The sequence below is a fragment of the Anopheles ziemanni genome, chromosome X (genome assembly GCF_943734765.1).
Source record: "Anopheles ziemanni chromosome X, idAnoZiCoDA_A2_x.2, whole genome shotgun sequence".
Classification (NCBI taxonomy): domain Eukaryota; kingdom Metazoa; phylum Arthropoda; class Insecta; order Diptera; family Culicidae; genus Anopheles; species Anopheles ziemanni.
Genome location: NC_080707.1, coordinates 17206323 through 17227904, shown reverse-complemented (window position 1 = coordinate 17227904; position 21582 = coordinate 17206323). Strand labels below are relative to the sequence as shown.

Genomic DNA, 21582 nt, shown 5'->3' with positions numbered 1-21582 from the left:
CGATCAAGCAGAGGGTGTGTTTATACCTATACTGTTTGAAACTGTTGTGATTCTCAACAAATGCTAATTTAAATTTACAAAAATCTTGGAAATTTACGTGTCTGAAACGGCCATACTTTCACTGGTTACTAAAATAGCTACCAATGAGTCTAATTATCACCTCTTTTTACGAACCATCAATCCAGTTTTCTATTAGAATGAGCATTACCCATTTAGAAATATTTATTTTATGTTGGTAAGCTGATGCACATTACGATTTGGATTATTGAACTTTCTACTAAGTGAAAGATAAAGCGAAAACTTCACTGGTTGACTATGAATCCTACTGAAGGTAATATTTATTCTAGAATTTTACACAAGACCGAGAATAAAATGCAATACCGTTGCACCCTTCATTTACTTTTCCACATTTTTCAGGTTATCTTCAGGCTGCGCAGGAGTACTGTTATTGCCAAACAGTGGCTCAGAATCCAGTTTCCAATGTTCAAAGACATAGGGTAGACGATCGCTAGGTTCTGTGCTCCAGTGATGTATCCGGCAGCGCACGCGAGCCTTCTCCAAATTGTTGATCGTGATTGTGCAGTAGAATTCCTTGTTTTGCTTTAAAAGGTCTGGTCCTGTGATAGGCGTTTCCGGTAAAGCGATTGCGTGCTCCGGAACGTAATATCCAGCCTTCCGAAGAGAAGCTTTAATATGCCACGGTTCAATTTTCCACGGATGATCCTTGTTCATGACGACAGCCAGAATCAAGCTTTCTAGTTTGTTCACAGTCTAAAAAAGCAATAAAATATTAGAAACATTTCTGTATCATGTGTTTAACAAAAACCAATATCCATACCCTCTGGGCGTAGGCCGAACTGTGCACTTCTTTTTCCTTTTCATCCTTCACGGTAGCATACTTCGCTACACTTTCTGGTGTTTTGTACACTGCCAGACCGGGCAGCAGCAGTTTGTTGTAGGCAATGTTTGGCTTCAGTGATACTACATCCCCTTTCGATCCAACGCCCTCGACGAACGTAGTCAGTACAACCTCTAGGTTCGGTTTCTTCGTTATCGTCGTGTCCTCGACCAAGTCGTACACGTAGTGTCTGCCACGTAGTTTTCCCGGTTTTTGGTTTTTCTTGTACAGGTTCGGTGGAAAGCGACGCTTAAGCACGAAGGTGTTCTGCGGTCAGGTAGAGAAGGTTAGTGGAGTGTTGTTTCGTAATCATGGAAATACATTTCCAATCAGTTCGGTAACTTACTCGTGTCGATTGGAGAAGACATGATCGGACGGGACAGAGAGATGATGCCGCTAAACCCTTCACAATGTTCACCAACATTTTGCGGAGAATTCGCTGTTTCTTATGCGAAGATGTTTGCACGCGGTCAATGTTTACATTTTCTTCACATAATCATGCTTTCATTGGAAGGCAGCATACCAAGGTTGTTGTAGCATAGCTATATTTTTATTCCCGGTTATGCCAGCGGTACAATGCGAACGCATTGGAAAAGAATGTCATACAAAAGAAAGTTTAAAAAGATAACAAAACAAAACGAAACAGATTAGTTTGGAAAGATTGCTTGATTTACACTCCAATATAGTCAGAAACGTGCGTTTCTTTTTTGGTTTACCATTACAGTGGTCAGATCACTCCGTTTTATAAAAGTTTATTTCATCTTACGAAGCTATGACGATCTATAACCTATATATTTTTGATAAGCTTGGAACTTTGCTCTACTACGGTGAATGGAATCGGCTGAAACAATCTGGAATCACGAAAGATGAGGTAAATACCACGTTCGGTCGATAGTTTGTAGGAGAACTGCCTAAAAACATGTTTATCCTTGCAGGAAGCCAAGCTGATGTACGGGATGCTATTTTCTATCAAATCGTTCGTTAGTAAAATATCCCCCGTCGAGCCAAAGGAAGGGTTCCGATACTACAAAACAAACAAATATGCCCTGCACTACTTGGAGGTTCCGTCGGGGTTGAAGTTGGTCCTCAACACAGACAACTCATCCAGTGGAATTAGGGAGTTTCTTCAAAATATATACACCAAGGTGAGTGAGCTCGGAAAACTTACATACAACCGGTATGATGTAAGGAACGAATTTTATTTGCATTCTGTGATATCAAAATTATTGTTAAATTTAAACTTCCTTATGCACCGTCTTATTGTAACTAGATATGGGTAGAGTATGTCGTCCGGAACCCGCTTTGGACGATCGGAACACCCATCTCGTCTGATCTGTTTAAGGTTAAGCTGGATGAGTTCGTGAAGCAGTCGCCACTTTACGGCTCGAAGATCATCTAAACTCCCTGCAAGCCTAGAAGCCCAGTAGAAACAGCCGATCGTCGATGGCCCGCGTGGATTTAGTAAACCTTCTTCTGCTTCCGGTACTCATCGATCCATTCACGTATGCTTTGGGTGTGCGTGGCACGAGCGCGAACAACCGTTTCCGGGTCGTTCGGATTGGAGGCACGCAGATCGATGTGATGAGCCCCTTCGGGAATGAGAACGATTTTTATCTTTGCGTTGGTCGATCGCAACACACCACCACCGGACCATGGATCCAGCAGTCCATTACTGAAGACGATGTTCGTGATGCTGCTTCTACGATTGCAGGTAAGAAATAGGCGTGTTAAGGGTATCGATTTGTTCCATGGTCGTAATTCTGATATAGTTTGTAATTTCTCCCATATTTCAAGAATAGAACAGAACAATGTAATGAAATGTAATGTAATTAGATCATGAGGTGAATATTTGCTTTGAGGAAGTGAAAGCGAGCGATATTGAGATACGTTAGGTACATCGTTTAACGAATAAATCAAATAATTTAAAAAAACGATATGCGGTATTAACTTACTCGAGAAATTCACCACCGTAGTTCACAAGTGCGCTGTGTGGCCGTGGATGGACGCCATACTTCTTGAAGCACTTGTCTGAATATTCTTGCAGGTTCCAGGCTTTTGCAGGAAACATATCGTGAACACCGTCCGTGCACATGGGCATTATCATTTCCGTGCATGCCTGGAAGTCCCAGCCGAGATCGCCAATGCCACTGCCGTCGTAGGACGAGTTGATGTTCAGGCATTTGGCCTTGCCATCAAAGTTCGAGTAGATGGTTAGTGCAGATTCGAGATGATCGAGCAACTCGACACCGGTGTAGTTTTGAGCCAGCCGACCACAGAACTCCCGCACCGGATAGGCCGGCACGGGTGCGAGAAAGTTTGACTCGTACGGGTAGTTGATCATTGCCAGGTTACCGTACACGTCGGTGAGGTAGTCGAAGAAGGTTTCCGTCACGTCCGTCGCTTTCGTGAGGTTGGTGCAGAAGTGAAACTTTTCGTTCAGCACGCGCAATCCGTCCGCGCTGGTCGAGTAATTCTGCAGCACCGTCCACGAGTGGCGTATGTTGGTGGTGCACTCGGGCGTGTAGGCCGTATGATACACCGAGGTCAAGATCTGGTTGAAAATACCGCACGGCGTGACATCCTGAAACTGGCGCACCGGGGCCGACGCGGCAATCGCACCGGCGACCAGATGCGGATACTTGATGCGGAACCACGCAGCCAGCATACCACCGTACGAGCCGCCGAACGCGATTACCGGCCGTGCCCGGTTCGTGCCATTGCCGGCGTTTAGCGTGCGTAGGAGCAGCGCGTAATCGGCCAGCGCCTGCTCGGAAGTGAGGTAGCCAAGGTTCTTCGGTGACTCATACGACTGGTTGCCGAAGGGAAGGGAGTGACCATAGTACCGATGTTCGGCGAACAGCAGCGTCGCCCGGAACTTGGGTGCCAGCTCCCACATGAAACCGGTGTTCTGGGCAAACAGTTCGATGTCTCCCTCATTGCCGGCGTAGAACAGGATCGGACTGTCGGGGCCAGTGCCTTGGGCGAACGTGTCGTTGATGAGATAGCTGTGCGAAAAGCAAAACGCGAGCCACGGTTAGACTCTCGTACGACACGAAATGTTCTTCGTTGTGCTATTACTTCACCCTAATTCAATTAAAAATAGCATCCAGTGCTGACAGGCGACTTTGTGAACATACGTACCGCAGCTTGAACGTTGCATCGCTGGTGAAGGAAAAATGGTCGACCGGAACGTCGATTGTTTTGATTTCATAGGTGTAGTTGCCCCCACCGTATGCTCCGGTAAAATACCCTGATAGCTGAGCGATGATAACAGCTAGCCACACCGCAGGATCCATCTTCAAAAGGGCTTACGATGCCGTTCGCTGAAACTGAAATAATGGAAAAATGCGATATGGTCAATTGTCGCTACCCAGCTCGGCGTTTGTTTACTCCGAATATTTATGGGAAAACGAACAGAGCGGCTTGGAGTTTTCGTCGTTTGCCACGAACAACTAAAATAAGGAGATGCGCTAATGGAATGCAACCTAGTGAGTAATTGTTTACCGTTTTCACACAGGATCAAGATGACAACTGAACCGATAAGCACCGATCGACGGAAACGAATGCTGCGTTCTGTACGTAGCGCACGGCCTCAGTCAGCCGCCCATCGAGGCAGAATCCATTAATTGAGGACGCGCGATCTTTTGCGTCCGAGCGATAAGCACATAGGTGTGAGTGTGTTCGGGGTGCCACTTCGGGCAAATAATCTCTGTGATCCTCGTTTTCACAAAACCCCCGCTAATATTTAGAAACTTTGATAGGTTTAAAAAATTTAAAAATAATACATACAAACGCTCTCAACAAGAGAAGTATTTTTGCGGGTACGAGAGTTTAGTTTTTGTCAAACTATTTAACTTCATTTAAAAAATTTAATTAACCACAATTCTGTATAAAGCTTGCATGATATCACGATGATCGTCCACATATTTTACATAATAAAATGATTTAAATTAGTACTTATAAAATAAATAAAAATTGAATGTGATATTATAACAAACAGAACTTCAAACAAACAATTCGAAATTTATTTAACAAATTTCTGAATAAAGCCCGCATGATGTCACGATGATCGTACACATATTTCCCATATAAAAATTACACAAGTTAGTAGAAAATTAATCAAAATAGAATGTGATATCATCAAAAACAGAGTTTCAAACTTTTTTGTGTCATCACCCAAGTGCAACTGGTGCGATTCGAAATATTTCTCATGCAAAGGTGATATCCTTTCGGTGATATTCGGATGTGATAAACGTTGCTTCCAGAGTAGTCAGCGCCGATGGCACAAGCATCCTTTCCTAGGTTGTCCAATAGTCGCTAGTAGTTTATTGTCATATGGTTGATGGGGCGATGCTTTTCACAATCTTCCAAACATTATTTAAAAAACAAAAATTAAAAAAAAAGATGTTTGCAATCTCATTATGGTCAGATATTTAAAGTACGTGTGCCATGATAAATGAGTAAGCTAAACAGAACTGCAGGCGATATGCGATGCTCGATGCGGCATTGCTTAGTCTAGGAGGTTGCAATGATGCACTGTTGATACAATATCGTAAGTGGTTGATGCTGTTTGTGAAGAACTGTTTAATGATAGTTAGAAAAGTAGAGAAAGTAGAAAGTGAAAAAAAGTTCTCCTCCAAGGGAAGAAAATAGGAAAGGGAAAGAAAGATGAAACGCTAAGAAGATAGGAAAAATGTTTAGGAAAGTTAGAGTATAGGCAAGGAAAAAAACATGAGAAAAGAAGGAAAGAGTTGACAGTTTCGCTTCGATGAGAGCACTACTTAAAAGAAAAGATTAAATATCCAAACGGCTGACAACCTTTCAACCAGACCGAGAGTTCCGTCCTCGCGTCGCGCCAGTTCAGTAAACAGCATCTCAGCACCCAAACTTTGCCCGAATACTCGCTCGCCCTGATCTTTTCTGCGCCAAGTCTAGTCACGCGTAACGGCCGGTTCCGTTACGATCGGTTGCGGCGAGAAGATTGCGGCGGTGTGTCATATTTGGAAGTTGGTCGATGCCGGAGTTGTTGTTTTTTTTTGCCTAGTTCCGCGTGGTTACGATTAAGCGGCGGTTTTGCGGATGATCGATTCCGGCGTTGGCGAGGTCCGTTGGTTTGCTGCGTGCGCGCAAAGCCATGACGAGTGGCGGTGAGTGGAGCGGTTGGTTCCGCGGGGGTGGGTGGGGGTGGGGTGGTAGTGGTAGTGGCTAAATTGATGCTGGATCCTAGTATGGGTTTATGGGCGCGGTTTAATCGTTTTTGATGCCGGGGGCGGAATTTTGCTAAAGCCGGCTGCGTCGAACACCGGAAGCAGCTCGCGCACACGCCCAGGAATGCTGCCATCGATCATGCGCCTAATGAAAAATGGTAAAAAGAGGGTTACTAGCGGTTGCGGAGTTCAATCTGGAGCTCCGTCAGTTTTGGAAGCCCTCAGATAATATGTCCGAGGGTTCGACGTAGGGCTGGGAGAAAAGATCCTGCCCCGTACTTACGTTCCTCGTTTGGTAGCTATCTTAGCGGCGTGCGGCGGCAGCTGGGCCTCGGTGGGGAAGAAAGTGGCCCCGTAGAAGTCCAGCCCGTTCTGCAGTAGGTGGTTGTACTCATCGAGTGAGGCGAGTGTGATGCGAATCGGTGGCGGTGGCGATTCTTTCTGCAGCGCCACGTCCTGCTCGTCGATCGGCTTGGCGGTGGGCAGCTTCGGCACCTGCGGCTTCGGCTGCGGCGTGCCTGCTCCTGAGCCCGCGCCGAAAACAGAATGGACCGGATGTGAGGAAGAGAGTAACGGAACAGGTAGATTCGACAGAAGACAATCAGAGTCAGTGAGACAGAGCAGATATAGCGGAAGAAAGAAAGAGAAAGAGAGAGAGAGAGAGACAGAGAGACCGAATCAGTCGGGCGCGTGCTCGCGGACACTTACCAGCCGCGTGCAGCTGTCCGGGATCCGGCTGAACCGCGGGCTTCTGGTAGTGCACGACCAACCGGACGACCTCGACGACCGAGTTGAAGCGGTACAGCGAGTGCCGGATGTCCTCCTCGGGCAGGTCCTCCGGTACGTCGAATACGTACAGCATGAATGTCTTCTGCGGTCGGCAGGGGATGGCGATCTTTTTGTAGAACCGGGCGCCGGTCACCTTATGGAAGCCCTTCTTGAAGACCGCCTGGTAGTCCTCCGGGTTGGAGAACTTGAACAGGATGCCGGTGGCGGTCTTGGTCAGGCTGAAGCACCCCTTGAAGTTCATCTTCTCGCAGATCAGCGCCGCCCGGTCCATCGACAGCTCGTGCGACGGCGTCAGCAGAAAGGCGCCCTTGGCGAGGAAGTTCTCGCTGTCCGACACCTCCGAGTCGTCGTCGTCGCTGGCGTTCACGTTGCGGCTGGCCGCGCGCTTGTCGTTCCACAGGACGTCGGACATTTTGGGGCTACCGACCGACTGCTTGCCGCCGGACGACATCAGATTGCTCGAGCTGCGCTGGCGCCGGTACTCCGACAGGTTCTTCTCCTGCTCCACGTCCGACGCATTACCGATGTACGACATTGCCGGCGACCGCTTTAAAGGCGCACAGAACTACTGACACTCACTGGAACTCCACACACAGTCTGGAACTCCACAAAGCACTATCAGCAGCAGCAGTTGGTCCTCGAGTCCACCGATCACAAACAGTAACGAACAACACCGAAACACCCGCGATCCAGCAGCCGTCCGATTTCGACACTTTCTAGAACCTCCAAAGGTTCACCCGGGTCACACCCCGGTGTCAGCTATTGCGTTTGATTGATGAGTTTGAGGTAATCCTGCCGGCAGCGTGCTACTCTCCGGTGGCCAGAATCGAGACGGTTACTGGTACACCACGTCTGGCGCAATGTTGGCAGCCATCGTGCACGCGTTTGCTTTTATACCGTCATCCGTTCGGCTCCCGAGTTCGGGCCCCAGCAGCCCCGGGATTCGGCGGACTGTGCAGACTGGGATGGGCGCCGGAAACTCCGCCGGTTCGGTACGGATCACATTTTACGAGCCGGTCGAAGAACACGAAGAGCATAGCGACATACTCGGCAGAAGGCACGCCACCGGCCTGGAGTCTCTCGTGAGGGAAGCGTCGAAATCGGAAAGACAATTTGAATTGTTCTAAATCAATTTGAGCTTCCCGTGCTTCGCCGGGTTCAAGACTGGGTGCGCACTTTCCAAGATCAAAATCTCCCCCCCCTCCATTGCTGCTCCTCAGGCTCCATCCTGCCGACGTGGTTCATTTGCCACGTGATACACCAACGCATCGGTTCGGATGGGCAGCTAAATCCAGGTATTGTCTTGCAGTTCCTCCCAAGACGCCTGGAACAGATACTTAACATCAGTGGTCGGTACACTTTTTCCTCTGTTTCCCGGGTGGAAACAAATGGTCATCCGTCATAGTAGTAGTAGTTGTTGTTCTAACAGTACGAATTATTGAGTAGAACATGTGATACAATAATTGTTAATATAAGCAAGAGAATAACAAGCACCAAAACGCAATTGCAGCAACTACATATCATTCCAAAATAATTCGAGTACTTAAACAATGTGATGGGATGTATTTAAATGATAAGAAATCATCTTTATATTGCACATTAGGTTGCGAAAAGATCATGCTCGTGAACAAACACATGTGTAGCTTAGATTAAAAATGGGAAAGTATAAATTTCGGCATATTTTGGCGGTTTCTTTCTCTTCCCAACCGATTATAACCGAAATGTGCTAACCGGTGTCTTTAACACTTCAATTTTGAGTGCAAAAGTTGAGACTACGTCAAGGTACTAGCCTTTTTGTGGGATAAATTTCAACATGATAAGGAACATAGATCAAATATTCATGCTATTTAAGGTAATGAACCATTTAATCGGTTGGAAAATGCGTTGCGTTTGATGCGCGTTGAATATGCGTTGATTAAAAACTTCTAGAATCATTTTAAAATTTCTTGAATTTTCAAAAACTTTCTTTACCGATTAATGTTAACTCTGCGGCCGAACATAGTTGGAATTTCAAAGACAATTTTTATATTCTTTATCGATAGATGCAGAGTTTTGCATTCCACAAACGGCCCAAGTGACGCGCGGGATAACCAAAACCAGCTTGTGCGCGAACATACGATTTGTACAATTTTCGTTTTCAATACCGCATAATTTTTCACGCATCGTTGGACGCAGCACCGTGTAGCATGCCTTATTTAGGTTTGTCTGCATTATGTTTTTTTTTTTCTTGGTTTAGCCTCCTTCACCGCCACTTTGCGACATTTTTCAACCAGGAAAATTATGTTTCGGACTTCCGAAGCATGCAATGTTTTGCCACGGAGACTCTCGGAGTTTCGGTTGCCTATTCATCGTTCCATTTGAGTCGTATAAATCGGAGGATAGAATTTAATTTCGATCAGCGTGTGGTGTTTTCTTGGCGGTACAGGGTTGGTCCTCTTACAATCGAACCAAGTTGGCGTAGATTCTCTTACCTTAAAGTTGGGTGAGGCTGCTGCTCAATCATATGGTTCGATTCGTTATTACCACTGCTTTGCGTGCACGCAAACGCAACTCCGTTTTTTCGACGAGTCGTTCATCTTTTTTGCAGTGACGTGATTGAGATTGAAAAATATAAAACCAAAACAGTACTGATTCAATGGCAATGCAACGTAGACGTGGTTGGTTTTATTATATCTCATAGGATATCCTCTTGCAATAAACGTTTCGTTAGCTTCAACTCTGGCAGTTCTTTCCGCCTTCGGATAAATTGTTTTCCGCCCATATACCGCACCAGGGGCGATGGCACTGATACGGTGTAGTCTTCGTTCTGAAAGTTTTCCAGCAGTGCAATCAACATTCTCGGAATCGCACAAGCTGTACCATTTACGGTGTGGGCAAACTTAGGCTCCCCAGCATTACTGTCGCTGCTAACGCGAATGCCGAGGCGGCGTGATTGATAATCCGTGCAGTCACTACAGCTCGACAGCTCACCGTACATCGCTCGTCCAGGCATCCACGCCTCGATGTCGTACTTCCTGTAAGCCGGTGCACCCAACTCACACGGTGGCATATCAAGAAGCAGAAAGTGCAAACCGAGATCGTTGAACAGGCTTACTTCGATGTCCCGAAACTCCTCTAGTACTTTACTGGACTGGTCGGATCGGCACACGGCAAACATCTCTACCTTCGTGAACTGATGCACCCGATAAATGCCCTTTTCCTCCTGCAATGCGGACGTTTCTGCCCGATAGCAGCGGCTAACGGCCATCAGCTTGAGTGGTAATCGGTCAGCTGGCAGCTCCCTATTAGCAAAGTAACCCGCCAGGGCCATCTCAGAGGTACCGGAGAGGCACAGAGGATCATGTTCATCACCTGATAGCTTATATACTTGATTCCGCACGCCATGGACACTCATACCGCAGCTTTCAATAACGCGCCCTGGTAGAACGTCCGGTACGGTGATTAGCTGAAATTGGCGCCTTTGCAGAGCATGAACAGTGTAGTTGATAAGTGCATGCTCGAGTTCAGCCAAATCGTGTGTCAGGTAGTAGGATCGGTGCCCGGTGAAGTTGCCCAAATTTTCCATTCTATAAAGATTCATTTTCTTACATATATCGCCGAACTGGAAGTACTTTCGATCAGTCTGATTGTGCTGTTCATTGTAACGCCGAACGATCCGTGGTTCGATTCCGTAGTCTATTACATCCGGATGGGTGCGATTTGGAATTTTACCCAATTCTTCCTGCAGTTGAGTATTGAGTGCGATGCGCTCATCTTCAGATAAATCGGTGTTCTTCGTAAGTTGTTCATTAATGCTCTGTACGCGTCGTATATCACCGATGCCCTTCCGATGATTTATGTTTGCTTCGATGTCCGTTGCGTTGTTCGGATCAAGCAGATAGTTGGTATCGAAAGAGGGTGTTACGCTAAAGAAATTGTGCGTCATTCGCCGTAGAATACGCCCCCATAGTGGAACATTTGCTCTGCCTGATGTAACAAGCATCGGCGAAATCATTCTGTGGAGTTTTATCCGCGCTATGTGTCCGGCGATTACTAACAGCTGACTTAGTTAAGGATTTGCATTACGCAAGACATCGCTAATCCGCCCAGTACACTCGTGATTTCATCAGAACACCGGTATTTTGTTTACAATTTATATGCTTCGTATTCTGCAGCACCTTCAAATATAGAGATACGGTTAAAGATGTTTCACGTTGTAATTTCCCTAGATTGCTGTTGAAGAATATCGTACTTTGAAGATACCAGCTCGTTTTGTTTCTGTTTTGATTATCTTTCTGACAGTTTAGATGACAGTACTTACAAGATACATAGCGTCTGCGATCCGATACAATACCTTGCGCATGAAAGCTCGTTTAAAACATTCATCGTAATCTGCTATTTCTAGCTTGCTTTATTATCATGTTTCGATTGAAACAAGTTAAAACCATTAGAAAGAATCCGAAATCCAATCATTTTATTTTGTCGTCAAAGGCCATTATATACTGTTCGAATGAATCGAGCTCTTCGTATGCAGCCCTGCCGTTAGTTTGAAATATTTCAATGTTTTTCATCATCCCGTCGTCAAGGCCAACTGACACGGCAAAACAGCTGTTTGAAATTTAATACAATGTAAGAAAAATATGTTTGCAATTGAGTTTCCCATACATTATTATAATACTTATTAGTGGAACAGCGTGCCTTGACGGATTTATGTTTGTTTAAGTTTTGATGAACAAATAATGGTCATGGTCACTAGCAGTAAACGGATAGCTGATGTGTGCTCGGTAAAATGTGAAAACTGTGGTAAACCGACGTCTTTATAAAATTTTTGCTTAATTCTCATGGCCTTGGTATTCAAAACCCATTTAGGAATAATATATGATCTCCCAGAGCTTGGGAAAATAACAAAATCTATCTACTCGGTGATTTATTTCACGCGATTGCGGAAGTTTGTAACTCGCTGATGTAAACACGGAGTACATTTCTGGTTACTTGACAGTTTCTCTTGTTTGTGGAATTGGAAGAACAAAATCGTGAAAAAAAACCCAACGGGAGTGTAAATCGTCTCGACAGTCCGAAAATAAAGACAACATTTTGTGCGGAGCCAGCCGAACGGCACGCAAAAAGAACAATAAGCTAAGAGTAAATGAGGTTAAAGGGAGCATTTGCCGCCGTTCGTCAGACACACGAATGATTACAGCTAGGATCGGAGAGCGGACGATCGTACCGAAAAGATATCGACTGGCCACACAGGGACGTGCAGCCCGTAATATTTAGTGCGAACGACTGCAGGCGCTGGGATATGGCATCGGTGGCCCGCAAGCACCCGTCGAAAATTTGTGAGTGTGTTCTCGGGTCGGGAAGAGTTTTATTTTCAGTTGGTTGACCTCGGGCGGATCTAATTCGGGTGTGCTGCTGCACAAAACGGTATTCCTCCGCAGAGGGCCCTCCGAGGCTTAAGCTGCGCATAAAGAAAAAACGAGAAAAAACAAGATACATATTTCGTCGTGATCAACCAAACCAACCAATCAATTTCGAACCCAAAGTCTAAACATCAACCGGAGCAGACGAAGCTGTCTTGCTTGAAACATTCGTTCATTCCAGAGTAGATTAATCCAAGTGTAAAATGCAAAATAAATCCATGTTGAAGAATGTATCGCCATACGTGCATGAGAGGACGTCACTGACATTTCGCCTGATGGAAGTGGCCTCTCTCTCTACCGCACAAGGCTAACGATGCTGTTGGTACCAAATTAGGTATTCGTCTGAATGATTTCATATGCAAGCAAAGAGATGAGAATATATGCTGAAAGATTCGTCAGCAAACAAAACAAAGAAAGCAAACCATTGCTCGATGAGTATCATACACATTTTGGAGGGATTATTCAATTTGGCCTATAGTTTCAAGTGTATAGACACCGGTTGTTTGAGTTGCATCTTTCCATTTCATGATCGTTCAGCTGGAAGGAGCTTTGATTTGTCATGCTGCACATCTGAAACTAACATTCGTTTTTCATAATTCCTGCTAGATGATATACAAGCCCACAGTAGCAAAGTGTCATGCCTGGATATTGGAGAAACTGGACGCGTGTTGGTTACTGGTGGCCACGATCGAAACGTGAAGCTATGGGCATTCGGTAACGACAAATGTTTTATGGTGAGTATTATTACATTTTTCCAGCTTGCTTAAGCAACTGCTCTGTTAGCTAATGTATGTTTTAAATTTGATATCTTCCACCCCGACACACCGTGTAGACACTGCCCGGTCACAACTCCTCCATCGACTGTGTAAAGTTTGCGTACTCGGACGACTTTGTCTACTCGGCGGATGACACGGGCGTGATAAAGCGCTGGGACCTAAACGTCACCGAGTCGACGTCCCTCTTCGGGCACATGAAAAGCGTCCGGACGCTCGACTTCTACCCGTACAGCGAGTACGTTGTGTCCGGCAGCAACGATACCTCGATCCGGCTGTGGGACGTCCGGCAGAAGGTATGCATCAAGCGCTACCGGGGCCACATGTCGCACGTCAACTCGGTAAAGTTTTCCCCCGACGGCCTATGGATCGCATCGGCGGGTAATGAAGGTACGTGAGGAAGGATGGTAAGTGGTGAACGATTACACGGTCGCAAGGTTAACGGTCTTAAAATATTACAGGGAGCGTAATTATATGGGACATACGCATGAGCAAGCTGTTCATGGAGTTTACCGAGCGGCAGACGCCGGCGACATGCGTCCAGTACCATCCGTCCGATTTGCTGATGGCTGCCGGGCGAAGTGACGGCACCGTCGACCTGTACGACCTCGAGAAGAAGCAGCTGCTGTCGCGCAGTGGGCCACCCGCTTCGAAGGGCACCCCGACGCCAGCGGCATCTAGCACCGGTCAACCCGTCCGGTGCGTCACGTTCGACGAGAGTGGCAAGTGTTTGTTCGTCGGCACGGCGGCCGGCATTACCGTCATCGGCTGGGAGCCGGACTGCGAGTTCGATCGGCTCGAGTCGAATTGGAGCCAGCTGGGAGATATGAAGGTTGCCGGCTCGAAGCTGCTGTTCGGCACGTTCGAGGAGGGCTCGGTGTCGATCCATGCCATGCCGCTCGGGAATCTGCGCGCATTCTACAACCCCCAAAGTCAACCGGCCTCGTTCAACCACCACCAGACGTCCCGCAAAAGCTTCAGCCGGGGCAGTGGCAAGGTGCGCCTATCGATAGGTGGCGCCGGGGGTGGTGTCGTCATACATTCGCCAAACCTGGCCTCGGCCGCAGGTGGTAGCTTTGACTTTGCGCCAGAGAGCAGCACCGGCAACGGTAGCAACGGGGGCGATATGTCCCCTAATCTGAACATCGAAATGATCGACGAGGAGGACGTCGCGTTCAGTGAGAAAACGTTCGACTTAGAGGTGCCACCTGCCGGCAGCGTCAACCAGCAGTCCACGGTTTCTACGATGGCAGCCTCATCCGTGGAACGGATGGATGTAAATGGGAGTGGGAGTCCATTCTTGGGCGGTCCGGGAGAGCCGATGATACCGGGGACATCGTCACCACCGCTGTCGCCATCGCCAACCCCGCTCGTCAACAGTCACTATCTCGTGCAGGAAGAGATGCAGATGTACAACCTGGGCAACAATCTCGACTACTTTCCGCTCCCGAAGGGCCACCTGCCGGACGCCGGTAAGGAAGATTTCCCCGTCAACAGTGCGCAACCGCCGGACTACGCACCGAAGGGTATCGTCGCCTCCTCACTGCCAGGAGCGTCTTCCACGTCCGCTTTCGCCAACGGAGCGTCCTCTGGTGTGGGTGGGAAGGGAGCGAGTGGAGGTTCCGGTGTGCGAGGAGGATCATCGAAGCACGACACCACCCAGCGCACTCGGCCCGGCAGCATCCATGGCGGCGTTGGCCACAGTCGATCGGCCGGGAATCTGGTGCGCCGGCTGGCCACATCCAAGAGCACGCTCGAGCTGAACAAGCTGTCCGCCGAGGAGGCGGTCACGTTCAAGAAGCCGATCAGCCGCGGAAGCTCACCGATCCGGCACCAACATTCGCAGCACCAACACCACCACCATCCGCCCTTCAACTCGAGCGGCTCGAGCTCGAGCAAGATGCAGCGGAGCGAGAGCAGCGCCCAGATCAACAATCTGCGCAACGGTGGCGAACGGACGCGCCAGCACAACGCCAATGTGAAGGTCGAGATCGTCACGAAGCCGGTCCGATCGAAGACGTCACTCGACATGCGCCGCTCGGCGGCCGCCATGGCCTCGACAGCGTCGATCTACGGTCAGCGCACGTCGAGCGTCAGCCTTGCCGCGAGCGGGACCGAGATGGTCGGGCTAGATCAGCTGCGGGACGCGTCTAGTGCGTTCATCGTCGATCGTTCCAGTTCCACCATCATTCGCTACGGCATGCACGAGAGCTCGAGCCTCGAGTACGAGATACAGGTGCTGCACAACGAGCACGACGCGACCCTGCAAGCCCTCTGCAACCGCACCGTGCTTCTGTCGGCCATCCGAAACTACACGAAGACGGGTGACGTCACCGGGGCGCTCAAGGTCGCCGTGCGCATGAACGACCAGCACATCCTGGTGGACGTGCTCGGTGCAATACTGGAAAAGACGTACGTATTCCCGTGGCACCCAGAGTGCAGTTGCATTTTCAACCAAACTCTCTTCTTACCTACGTGGTTGTCTCGTTTTAGCTCCCAATGGACGCTGGACATGTGTGTGTTGCTGCTGCCAAAGGTGTACGATCTGCTGCAGAGCGAGTACAAGTTGTAAGTATTTTCAAACACCTTACATTGAATTCAGGGGGAGGCATTGAAGAACCTTACTCTACGCCACACCATCGTGTTCGTTTTGTGTGCAATGTTCCGGGAAGGTTTACTTTTCAAAGCCTACTTTTTCGGTATTCGCAAGTTTAAAACTGTAATCGTGTTTAGTTTAGTTGCAATTTAACATTTTATTATCTCAATGCCTGGTGGAAACCCCTTCGAGTTGGGTATGTGTATGGAAAATAATTGATTTAGATTACCTTTTTAAATGTAAGGCTGGATGCTTTCATTAGTTGAACGCTGGTGTTATTATTTCTTTTATTTTGAGACGTTCCAATGCATTGTCTAATGGACAACACGCATTCTGCGATAGATATATCAGTTCATTACGCCTTAAGGAGAAGTTACGAAACATGTGTATCTATTTATTTATTTAAAAGTGTGCATATATATAGTAGGTATGATTTTTTAAAATTTTTTACTTTTATATCGTTTCGGATCACAACCAAAATTGAATGTTGATGAAGACGAAACCTCCCATTATAGGGTGTGAAGAAAGTACTTCTTCTTATATTTGTCACAATTTTATTCTTAATTTAAACGGAAATCGCTAGACGAAACTATTTGGAGAGCCAATACATTCGTAAAGAAATGAATTGAAATGAATGACGGATTTTCTTATCTTGGAGGGAACTTTTACTTTAGTTTTGGTCGCTTACGTTGGTCTCGTTTTGGGACGCATAGCGTAACTTTAAACAAATATTGAAGTTTCTTTTGGCATCATGTGTTTGTTTAATTCTTGTATGTCTCATAATGTGTGTCATATTGTATTGTAACATATTATTAAAAAGAACCCCACGTAGGTTTGTTATTCGCAACTGTGCCGGATTTATATCCATATGTATGTAAATAGGAACAGTTTTTGCGCCTAAAAAGTCGCTATTAAACTTTACAATGCAGAGGTTAGGTTTAGTATGCTCAAAGGCAAGACAATTTTTATCAGCAAGATTAGCGTCCTTTCGGTATTTTAAATCAACCTTATGAGGTTCTTGTAATCTCTTTCGCTAACCGTTTCAGTCGATTGAAGTTTTGGTAAATAACTTTAGTTGTAGTTTGTTTTTTTTTTTAAATCAAGCCGTCATGTTATTTCCTTAAATCAAAATTTGATGAACCGATAGGATGAAGGGATCTGCGGAGCTCACCAATGGAGGGTATTTTACAGGAAAATATGCCTATATTGGTTTGTAAGAGGGTATATATACATGTATATATAAATAAGCGAGGATATAATATCCAACCCAAAGGCCGTTCGCGGAAGTGGAAGCGCTCTCGCGCAATGCGATTAGGATCACAATCCTCATGACCTTTTCCTTTTAGAGCAATCCCACTCGAAATGATACCTTTACTCTCCTCCCCTCGCCCGCCATCCTTTCTTCCCTACGCTTCGATTCGCTTTTGCGTTCCTTCTTTCTTCACCCGCGGCTCGACCCGTTTATTTTTGCTATTTGTGTGTGCATTTTTTTCGCTGCGAGCGGTGATGAACCACCGTTGATAAAGTGCTTTGTCCGACGTGCATTTTCCCCGATCGGGCTTTTCCAGCGCCCGGTGGTTTGTTTGTTGTTTTTTTCTGTTTCAATGCCGGCTCAAGTTCCGGTAGGGCCATAACGCCGGTTCCATGTGTTCGTGCTGTTGACAACTCGGAAGAGGGCGCGCATATATTATTATTCCTGTAGATTTATGTGCCCTCTCTCTTCCTTACACCGCCGTTCCCCCCCCCCCCCCCCCCCCCCCCCCTAGCCTTTAGTTTTCCTTTGCCCTCTACTCGCTACAGATTGCGAATCTTCCGAATGGGAGGGGTTAATAAATGTCGCTGGTACATGGGAGGGCGCACAGGAGGGGACACGCCGTTGCAGCGCCTTTTTCCCTGCGTGTACGTGTTGTTGTTGTGCTTCTGCATTTTGTTCCAAGCCGACCCGGACAGTCCTGGGCGGATGCAAAGGCCGTCGCCACGCAGCCCGAAGGGGAGGGGTTTTCCTTCGGACGTTTTCGACGAGGGACCGGGTGTTGCTTCAGGCGGCGTCAAATCTATGGCGGCGATTAGTGGCGACGGGCTTGTTGGTGTAACTGCGCGATTATTTCAGATTTCTACATGGATTTGGTTGCAGTTGTTATATGAATGTCATAATCCAAACAGCAAAACTACGCTTTTTTTTTGAATGAAACCGCTTTTATCGAGCAGTCAAAATGGCCGATCGTAGGGTAGAGTGGATTATCCTTTTACAAAAATTACTAAATAATATGATTACGGAAGCTATTTCTTATGTGATTTATGAAATATATTATACCAGGTACGGTGCATCTAGCGTTAGTGTATTGTTAACAATTCCCATTTCATTCAACGTTCAATCGGAAATAAGAATACTTTTTCGAAACACACATGCACATGCACCAAAGAGCCCGAAATCAAATAACTGTCGTGTTAGTTTAACTAACATTTTCGTATAACAAACATGTAGACATCATTCAATTTGCTCCAAAGGTGTAAAAGTTCAGATAGATGACAGCAACATTAATTCATCGGAAATCGTCTTCATTTCAGTTGACTGAAAGTTTCCGAACTCATCACACGTATACACGACTCAAAACAAATTAACACTAACTATACACCGACAATGATGAGCCGGTAAACAAACTATATAGAATTGTAAATGAGCTGTATTATTTCATCTCTAAAATGAATAATAATACTCATTTAGCGTTGTAAATCATGCGAGTGAACTTAAATCGTACAAAAACGATGGTACAAAAAAAAAAAGGTTTTATACTGTTGACTCCTTTCAAAGCGTTCTGTTGAGAAAGTCGTCAAACGAATTTCATTTCGCTACGTGAAGTGAACTTTTAGTTGCGCAACTCAAATTGCTTGTTCATTTCGCGTTTTGATTAGTTAAGTTGGGTATCACATGAGTAAAATGAGTGTTTGACAGTTGTTGTTAAGTGAAAAAACTGCTTTTATTGAAATAATCAATAGTACATGTTTAGGTTTTGCAATTGAAAATGAGTAAATTGTTCAACGAGCGTTTAAAAGGCAACAGTTTGGTGGTAATAAGATAATTTTGAATTGTAATGAGCGAGTATAGTTGAAGTATCCTAGTGTTTGTTATGGTGGAGAAATTGTTTTCGCGTATTCTTTTTGTATCATGAAACACTCTGTTTTCCTCATCGACATGGTAGGTTCAATTAGTGGTAACGTAGTAGTGCAGATAACAATTTTCAACAACATTCCACTCTCCGCTTCTCCTTCCAGCCACTGCACCCGGGCGTGCGATACGCTGCGCGTCATCCTGTCCACCTTTCTGCCGGTGATCCGCGAAAATACCGACCCGTGGGGCGCTTGTACGATCGGCGTGGACGTGAGCCGCGAGGAGCGCCAGAGCAAGTGCCTGGAGTGCAAGAACTGGCTGCTGCGGATACGATGCCTGCCGGAGAACCCGAAGATGGGCACCAACCTGCAGCAGCTGCAGAACATGATCGTGGACATATGATAGGAACCCGTGGGCGCAAGAACGTGTTGCCGGCGGATGATGATGATGATGATGGCAGCAACACCATCTTCTTGTTCGTGGACGTTGTCCCCACCCGCGTACACTGGAGGTATTCTCACACACTCACCAGCAACCACCAGGCGTGCGGCGGGGTTCAGTGTCCATTTGCCTCGTCCTAGTGATAAGAAAGACAGAAGAGCTTAACTTTTACGAAGTGATCGCTGCTGCTGCTGCTGCTGTGCGGCGCAGGCGCTAAGCGAACCAGCCGGAATGGAGGATCCACCTTTTCACCTCTCTGAGAGTAGACTGCACAGTTGCACAACAAAAAGACACACACACACACCCAGGATTCATACCCGCAGCAGCTGCATCAGCCTTACAAATGTCGTGTTTGCACTCGACACCCGAATGCAACCGACTGCATATCCCTTTGCGGCTTGCTGCCGGCTAGGCATTGGCTCCCCCCCCCCCCCCTCCCACTCTCCCTCCAATATCCCCCCATGTTCCCCCATCGTTTTGCGTTGCCATGTGGGGTAGGTCGAATAAGGTTTGTCTTTCCGTTGCATTTAGGAGTTTTCTCATCCATCGTTCTGTTACTTACAATGCGGAGTGTTTGGTTAATCTTCTCACACTTCTGCTGGTTTTAATTTGCATCACCAACGATTAACTCCAGAACTGTTTGACTCATACCCTTTGCGAATGCTTTGTGTTAACTTTTTTTTTAATCTTCCAACCCGGCCCTCGTGTTAATGCGCTCCCTAGTGTGGATTTTAATTTAAGTTGAAACAGAAACAAAATAGTAATATTTCTATAGTAATATCTTCTTCTTCTTCTTCTTATTCTTCTATAATATCTAATAAGACTGATCGTTTCTTTCGTTTTTTATTTTAATGTGAACGGTGAGCCGGCCTGGATTAAACGTTTAATACATTATAATTATAACTGCAGCAAACATTCTAGTGATAAGTGGCACGCGCCTAACGACTAATACCAACCCGCGTAGGTTAACTGAGTGTAGGAGATAAACAAATAAACACTCGACGCCGGCTAGCGGCCATAAAGAGTGTTATTTTGAGCGAAGTTAGCGTGTAGGTAGGACGAGTTGTAGAGGAGCAAACGAAGTAAAAATGAACGGTATGAAAAGAGGAATGGAAACTTTCGCAACAACAACAACAAAAAAAAAATCATCAAAAACAAAACGTGGAGCATAGTGATCGACACTAACCAAAAAGTACTAGTTTTTACAATTAAAAGCTGCATGCCTAAAAACATGGAGCAATACGATTAGCGTTGAAGGAGCTGGCATATGAACATGAAAACTAGAGCACTAGACAATAAAAAACGTGGTTAGGGAAAGGACGTCACGATATAGTTTTACACACAGACACACAAAAACAGATAGACAAGACGTTGGACCGAGACGATGATGATCACCTGATGAAATGTAGATGCAGGGGAGGTTTTTTGTTTTGTTTTTCGTTTTTTTTTAACCACAAACTAACATCCGGCGGGGATGGAATCCCAGCCGGGATGGCAACTGAGGATAATCATTTTTAATAATATGGAAAAAGTAATAAAATCGGCGCCCGTCAGGAGGGCGCACACAAGTGCACACGTAACGCGTTGACTTGCGGATGTGGCGATGCCGGTTGTATGTTGCATATCACCGAAAGAACAATCGTTTTGCAAAAAACTGGCTGTATTGGTTTAGTTAGGAAAATGGAGACGGCAAAAGGTGTGCTTGACTCAATTCTACCACGTCTGCCTTATCGGTTTAAAACCTACTTCGGCCGTGAACTTAAGCATTTATTTGGCATCTTCAGTGCATGCAGGCACACGCCTGGCGTCCACTTAGGGATTGTTTGTAGCTCGGAAAAAAAGCCCGGAATGTTTTCGCGTGGTTAAGCTTGCCCATACTACTAACCCCTCCTCGGTACTTATCTACTTCGATCGCCTGTAATGATTCTCATCCACTACTAACCTTCGCCATTGCCATGAAGACACTGTACAAACCCGACAGCGATGCGATGATAATGTTTCGAGAAGCAATCAGTTTTCAACTGCGACCAAGTGGGACATTCGACCGGATAGGCAGATATATGCAGGAGCGGTAAACAGAGAAGGCCTTTTAATCATAATTATTACGATTACTTAAAATAAACCTGGTTGAACCGAACAGCGGTATCGGCAACGAGGGACACAAGTCAAGGAAGTGCGTCCAAGGCGTTGATGAATGTCGAACAAGGGCGCCCTAGCGCACCCTGGGAAACCGTGATACACCAAGTGAGAGGTCGTGAGCCACAAATAAGCTGTTAGCGTTCGATTGTGACGGTCGGATTCGATGAAGGTTTCAACCTTCCGCTCCTCCAATTTGACGATTGCTGCTTCGAGGTATGATTGATAATG

The 21582-nt window shown here is 46.4% G+C and overlaps 6 protein-coding genes across 7 annotated transcripts; 2 read left to right on the top strand and 4 right to left on the bottom strand.

The window, feature by feature from the left end:
- Positions 1 to 396: 396 nt before the first annotated feature.
- On the bottom strand, positions 397 to 1331 carry LOC131291207 (large ribosomal subunit protein bL9m). Its single transcript, XM_058320399.1, has 3 exons — positions 1245 to 1331; positions 839 to 1165; positions 397 to 771 (listed from the first exon to the last, which is right to left on the bottom strand). Exons 1-3 carry the CDS (start codon positions 1320 to 1322, stop codon positions 397 to 399), a joined length of 780 nt encoding a protein of 259 aa, XP_058176382.1. The 5' UTR covers positions 1323 to 1331.
- Positions 1332 to 1621: 290 nt separating this feature from the next.
- Positions 1622 to 2645, top strand: LOC131290364 (trafficking protein particle complex subunit 1). Its single transcript, XM_058319514.1, has 3 exons — positions 1622 to 1769; positions 1834 to 2043; positions 2169 to 2645. The coding sequence occupies exons 1-3, from the start codon at positions 1671 to 1673 to the stop codon at positions 2295 to 2297; spliced, it is 438 nt and encodes a 145-aa protein (XP_058175497.1). The 5' UTR covers positions 1622 to 1670; the 3' UTR covers positions 2298 to 2645.
- Positions 2083 to 4501, bottom strand: LOC131290363 (lysosomal Pro-X carboxypeptidase). Its single transcript, XM_058319513.1, has 4 exons — positions 4403 to 4501; positions 4040 to 4227; positions 2851 to 3903; positions 2083 to 2597 (listed from the first exon to the last, which is right to left on the bottom strand). The coding sequence occupies exons 2-4, from the start codon at positions 4192 to 4194 to the stop codon at positions 2357 to 2359; spliced, it is 1449 nt and encodes a 482-aa protein (XP_058175496.1). The 5' UTR covers positions 4195 to 4227; positions 4403 to 4501; the 3' UTR covers positions 2083 to 2356.
- Positions 4502 to 6132: 1631 nt separating this feature from the next.
- On the bottom strand, positions 6133 to 7429 carry LOC131290941 (uncharacterized). Of its 2 annotated transcripts, none has more exons than XM_058320132.1 (3): positions 6808 to 7429; positions 6389 to 6626; positions 6133 to 6250 (listed from the first exon to the last, which is right to left on the bottom strand). In XM_058320132.1, the coding sequence occupies exons 1-3, from the start codon at positions 7427 to 7429 to the stop codon at positions 6133 to 6135; spliced, it is 978 nt and encodes a 325-aa protein (XP_058176115.1). The 2 variants fall into 2 exon arrangements, with proteins under 2 accessions (XP_058176115.1, XP_058176114.1); XM_058320131.1 differs by having other exon boundaries at positions 6389 to 6629; positions 6814 to 7429.
- Positions 7430 to 8944: 1515 nt separating this feature from the next.
- On the bottom strand, positions 8945 to 11065 carry LOC131290768 (serine--tRNA ligase, mitochondrial). The gene has a single exon (XM_058319943.1). It carries the CDS (start codon positions 10886 to 10888, stop codon positions 9569 to 9571), a length of 1320 nt encoding a protein of 439 aa, XP_058175926.1. The 5' UTR covers positions 10889 to 11065; the 3' UTR covers positions 8945 to 9568.
- Positions 11066 to 11917: 852 nt separating this feature from the next.
- LOC131290354 (katanin p80 WD40 repeat-containing subunit B1) lies at positions 11918 to 19964 on the top strand. The gene is made up of 6 exons (XM_058319504.1): positions 11918 to 12212; positions 12903 to 13030; positions 13129 to 13459; positions 13531 to 15481; positions 15563 to 15637; positions 18939 to 19964. The coding sequence occupies exons 1-6, from the start codon at positions 12176 to 12178 to the stop codon at positions 19174 to 19176; spliced, it is 2760 nt and encodes a 919-aa protein (XP_058175487.1). The 5' UTR covers positions 11918 to 12175; the 3' UTR covers positions 19177 to 19964.
- Positions 19965 to 21582: the final 1618 nt, after the last annotated feature.

Bases quoted from the DNA above. Each gene is read 5' to 3' on its own strand.
- LOC131290364 (XM_058319514.1), top strand. From the start codon at position 1,671: ATGACGATCTATAACCTATATATTTTTGATAAGCTTGGAACTTTGCTC. The intron at 1,770-1,833 runs GTAAATACCACG...TTATCCTTGCAG, and splicing joins CTGGAATCACGAAAGATGAG to GAAGCCAAGCTGATGTACGG. The intron at 2,044-2,168 runs GTGAGTGAGCTC...TATTGTAACTAG, and splicing joins TTCAAAATATATACACCAAG to ATATGGGTAGAGTATGTCGT.
- LOC131290354 (XM_058319504.1), top strand. From the start codon at position 12,176: ATGGCATCGGTGGCCCGCAAGCACCCGTCGAAAATTT. The intron at 13,031-13,128 runs GTGAGTATTATT...CACACCGTGTAG, and splicing joins GTAACGACAAATGTTTTATG to ACACTGCCCGGTCACAACTC. The intron at 15,482-15,562 runs GTACGTATTCCC...GTCTCGTTTTAG, and splicing joins GGTGCAATACTGGAAAAGAC to CTCCCAATGGACGCTGGACA.
- LOC131290768 (XM_058319943.1), bottom strand. From the start codon at position 10,888: ATGATTTCGCCGATGCTTGTTACATCAGGCAGAGCAAATGTTCCACTA.
- LOC131291207 (XM_058320399.1), bottom strand. From the start codon at position 1,322: ATGTTGGTGAACATTGTGAAGGGTTTAGCGGCATCATCTCTCTGTCCC. The intron at 1,166-1,244 runs GTAAGTTACCGA...ACCTGACCGCAG, and splicing joins GTCTTCTCCAATCGACACGA to AACACCTTCGTGCTTAAGCG. The intron at 772-838 runs GTATGGATATTG...TTGCTTTTTTAG, and splicing joins GTTCGGCCTACGCCCAGAGG to ACTGTGAACAAACTAGAAAG.
- LOC131290941 (XM_058320132.1), bottom strand. From the start codon at position 7,429: ATGTCGTACATCGGTAATGCGTCGGACGTGGAGCAGGAGAAGAACCTG. The intron at 6,627-6,807 runs GTCCGCGAGCAC...CGGGCTCAGGAG, and splicing joins GCTGCACGCGGCTGGTAAGT to CAGGCACGCCGCAGCCGAAG. The intron at 6,251-6,388 runs GTAAGTACGGGG...ATTTTTCATTAG, and splicing joins ATAGCTACCAAACGAGGAAC to GCGCATGATCGATGGCAGCA.
- LOC131290363 (XM_058319513.1), bottom strand. From the start codon at position 4,194: ATGGATCCTGCGGTGTGGCTAGCTGTTATCATCGCTCAGCTATCAGGG. The intron at 3,904-4,039 runs GTACGTATGTTC...CTTTTCGCACAG, and splicing joins GATGCAACGTTCAAGCTGCG to CTATCTCATCAACGACACGT. The intron at 2,598-2,850 runs GTAAGTTAATAC...CTGCAATCGTAG, and splicing joins TACGGTGGTGAATTTCTCGA to AAGCAGCATCACGAACATCG.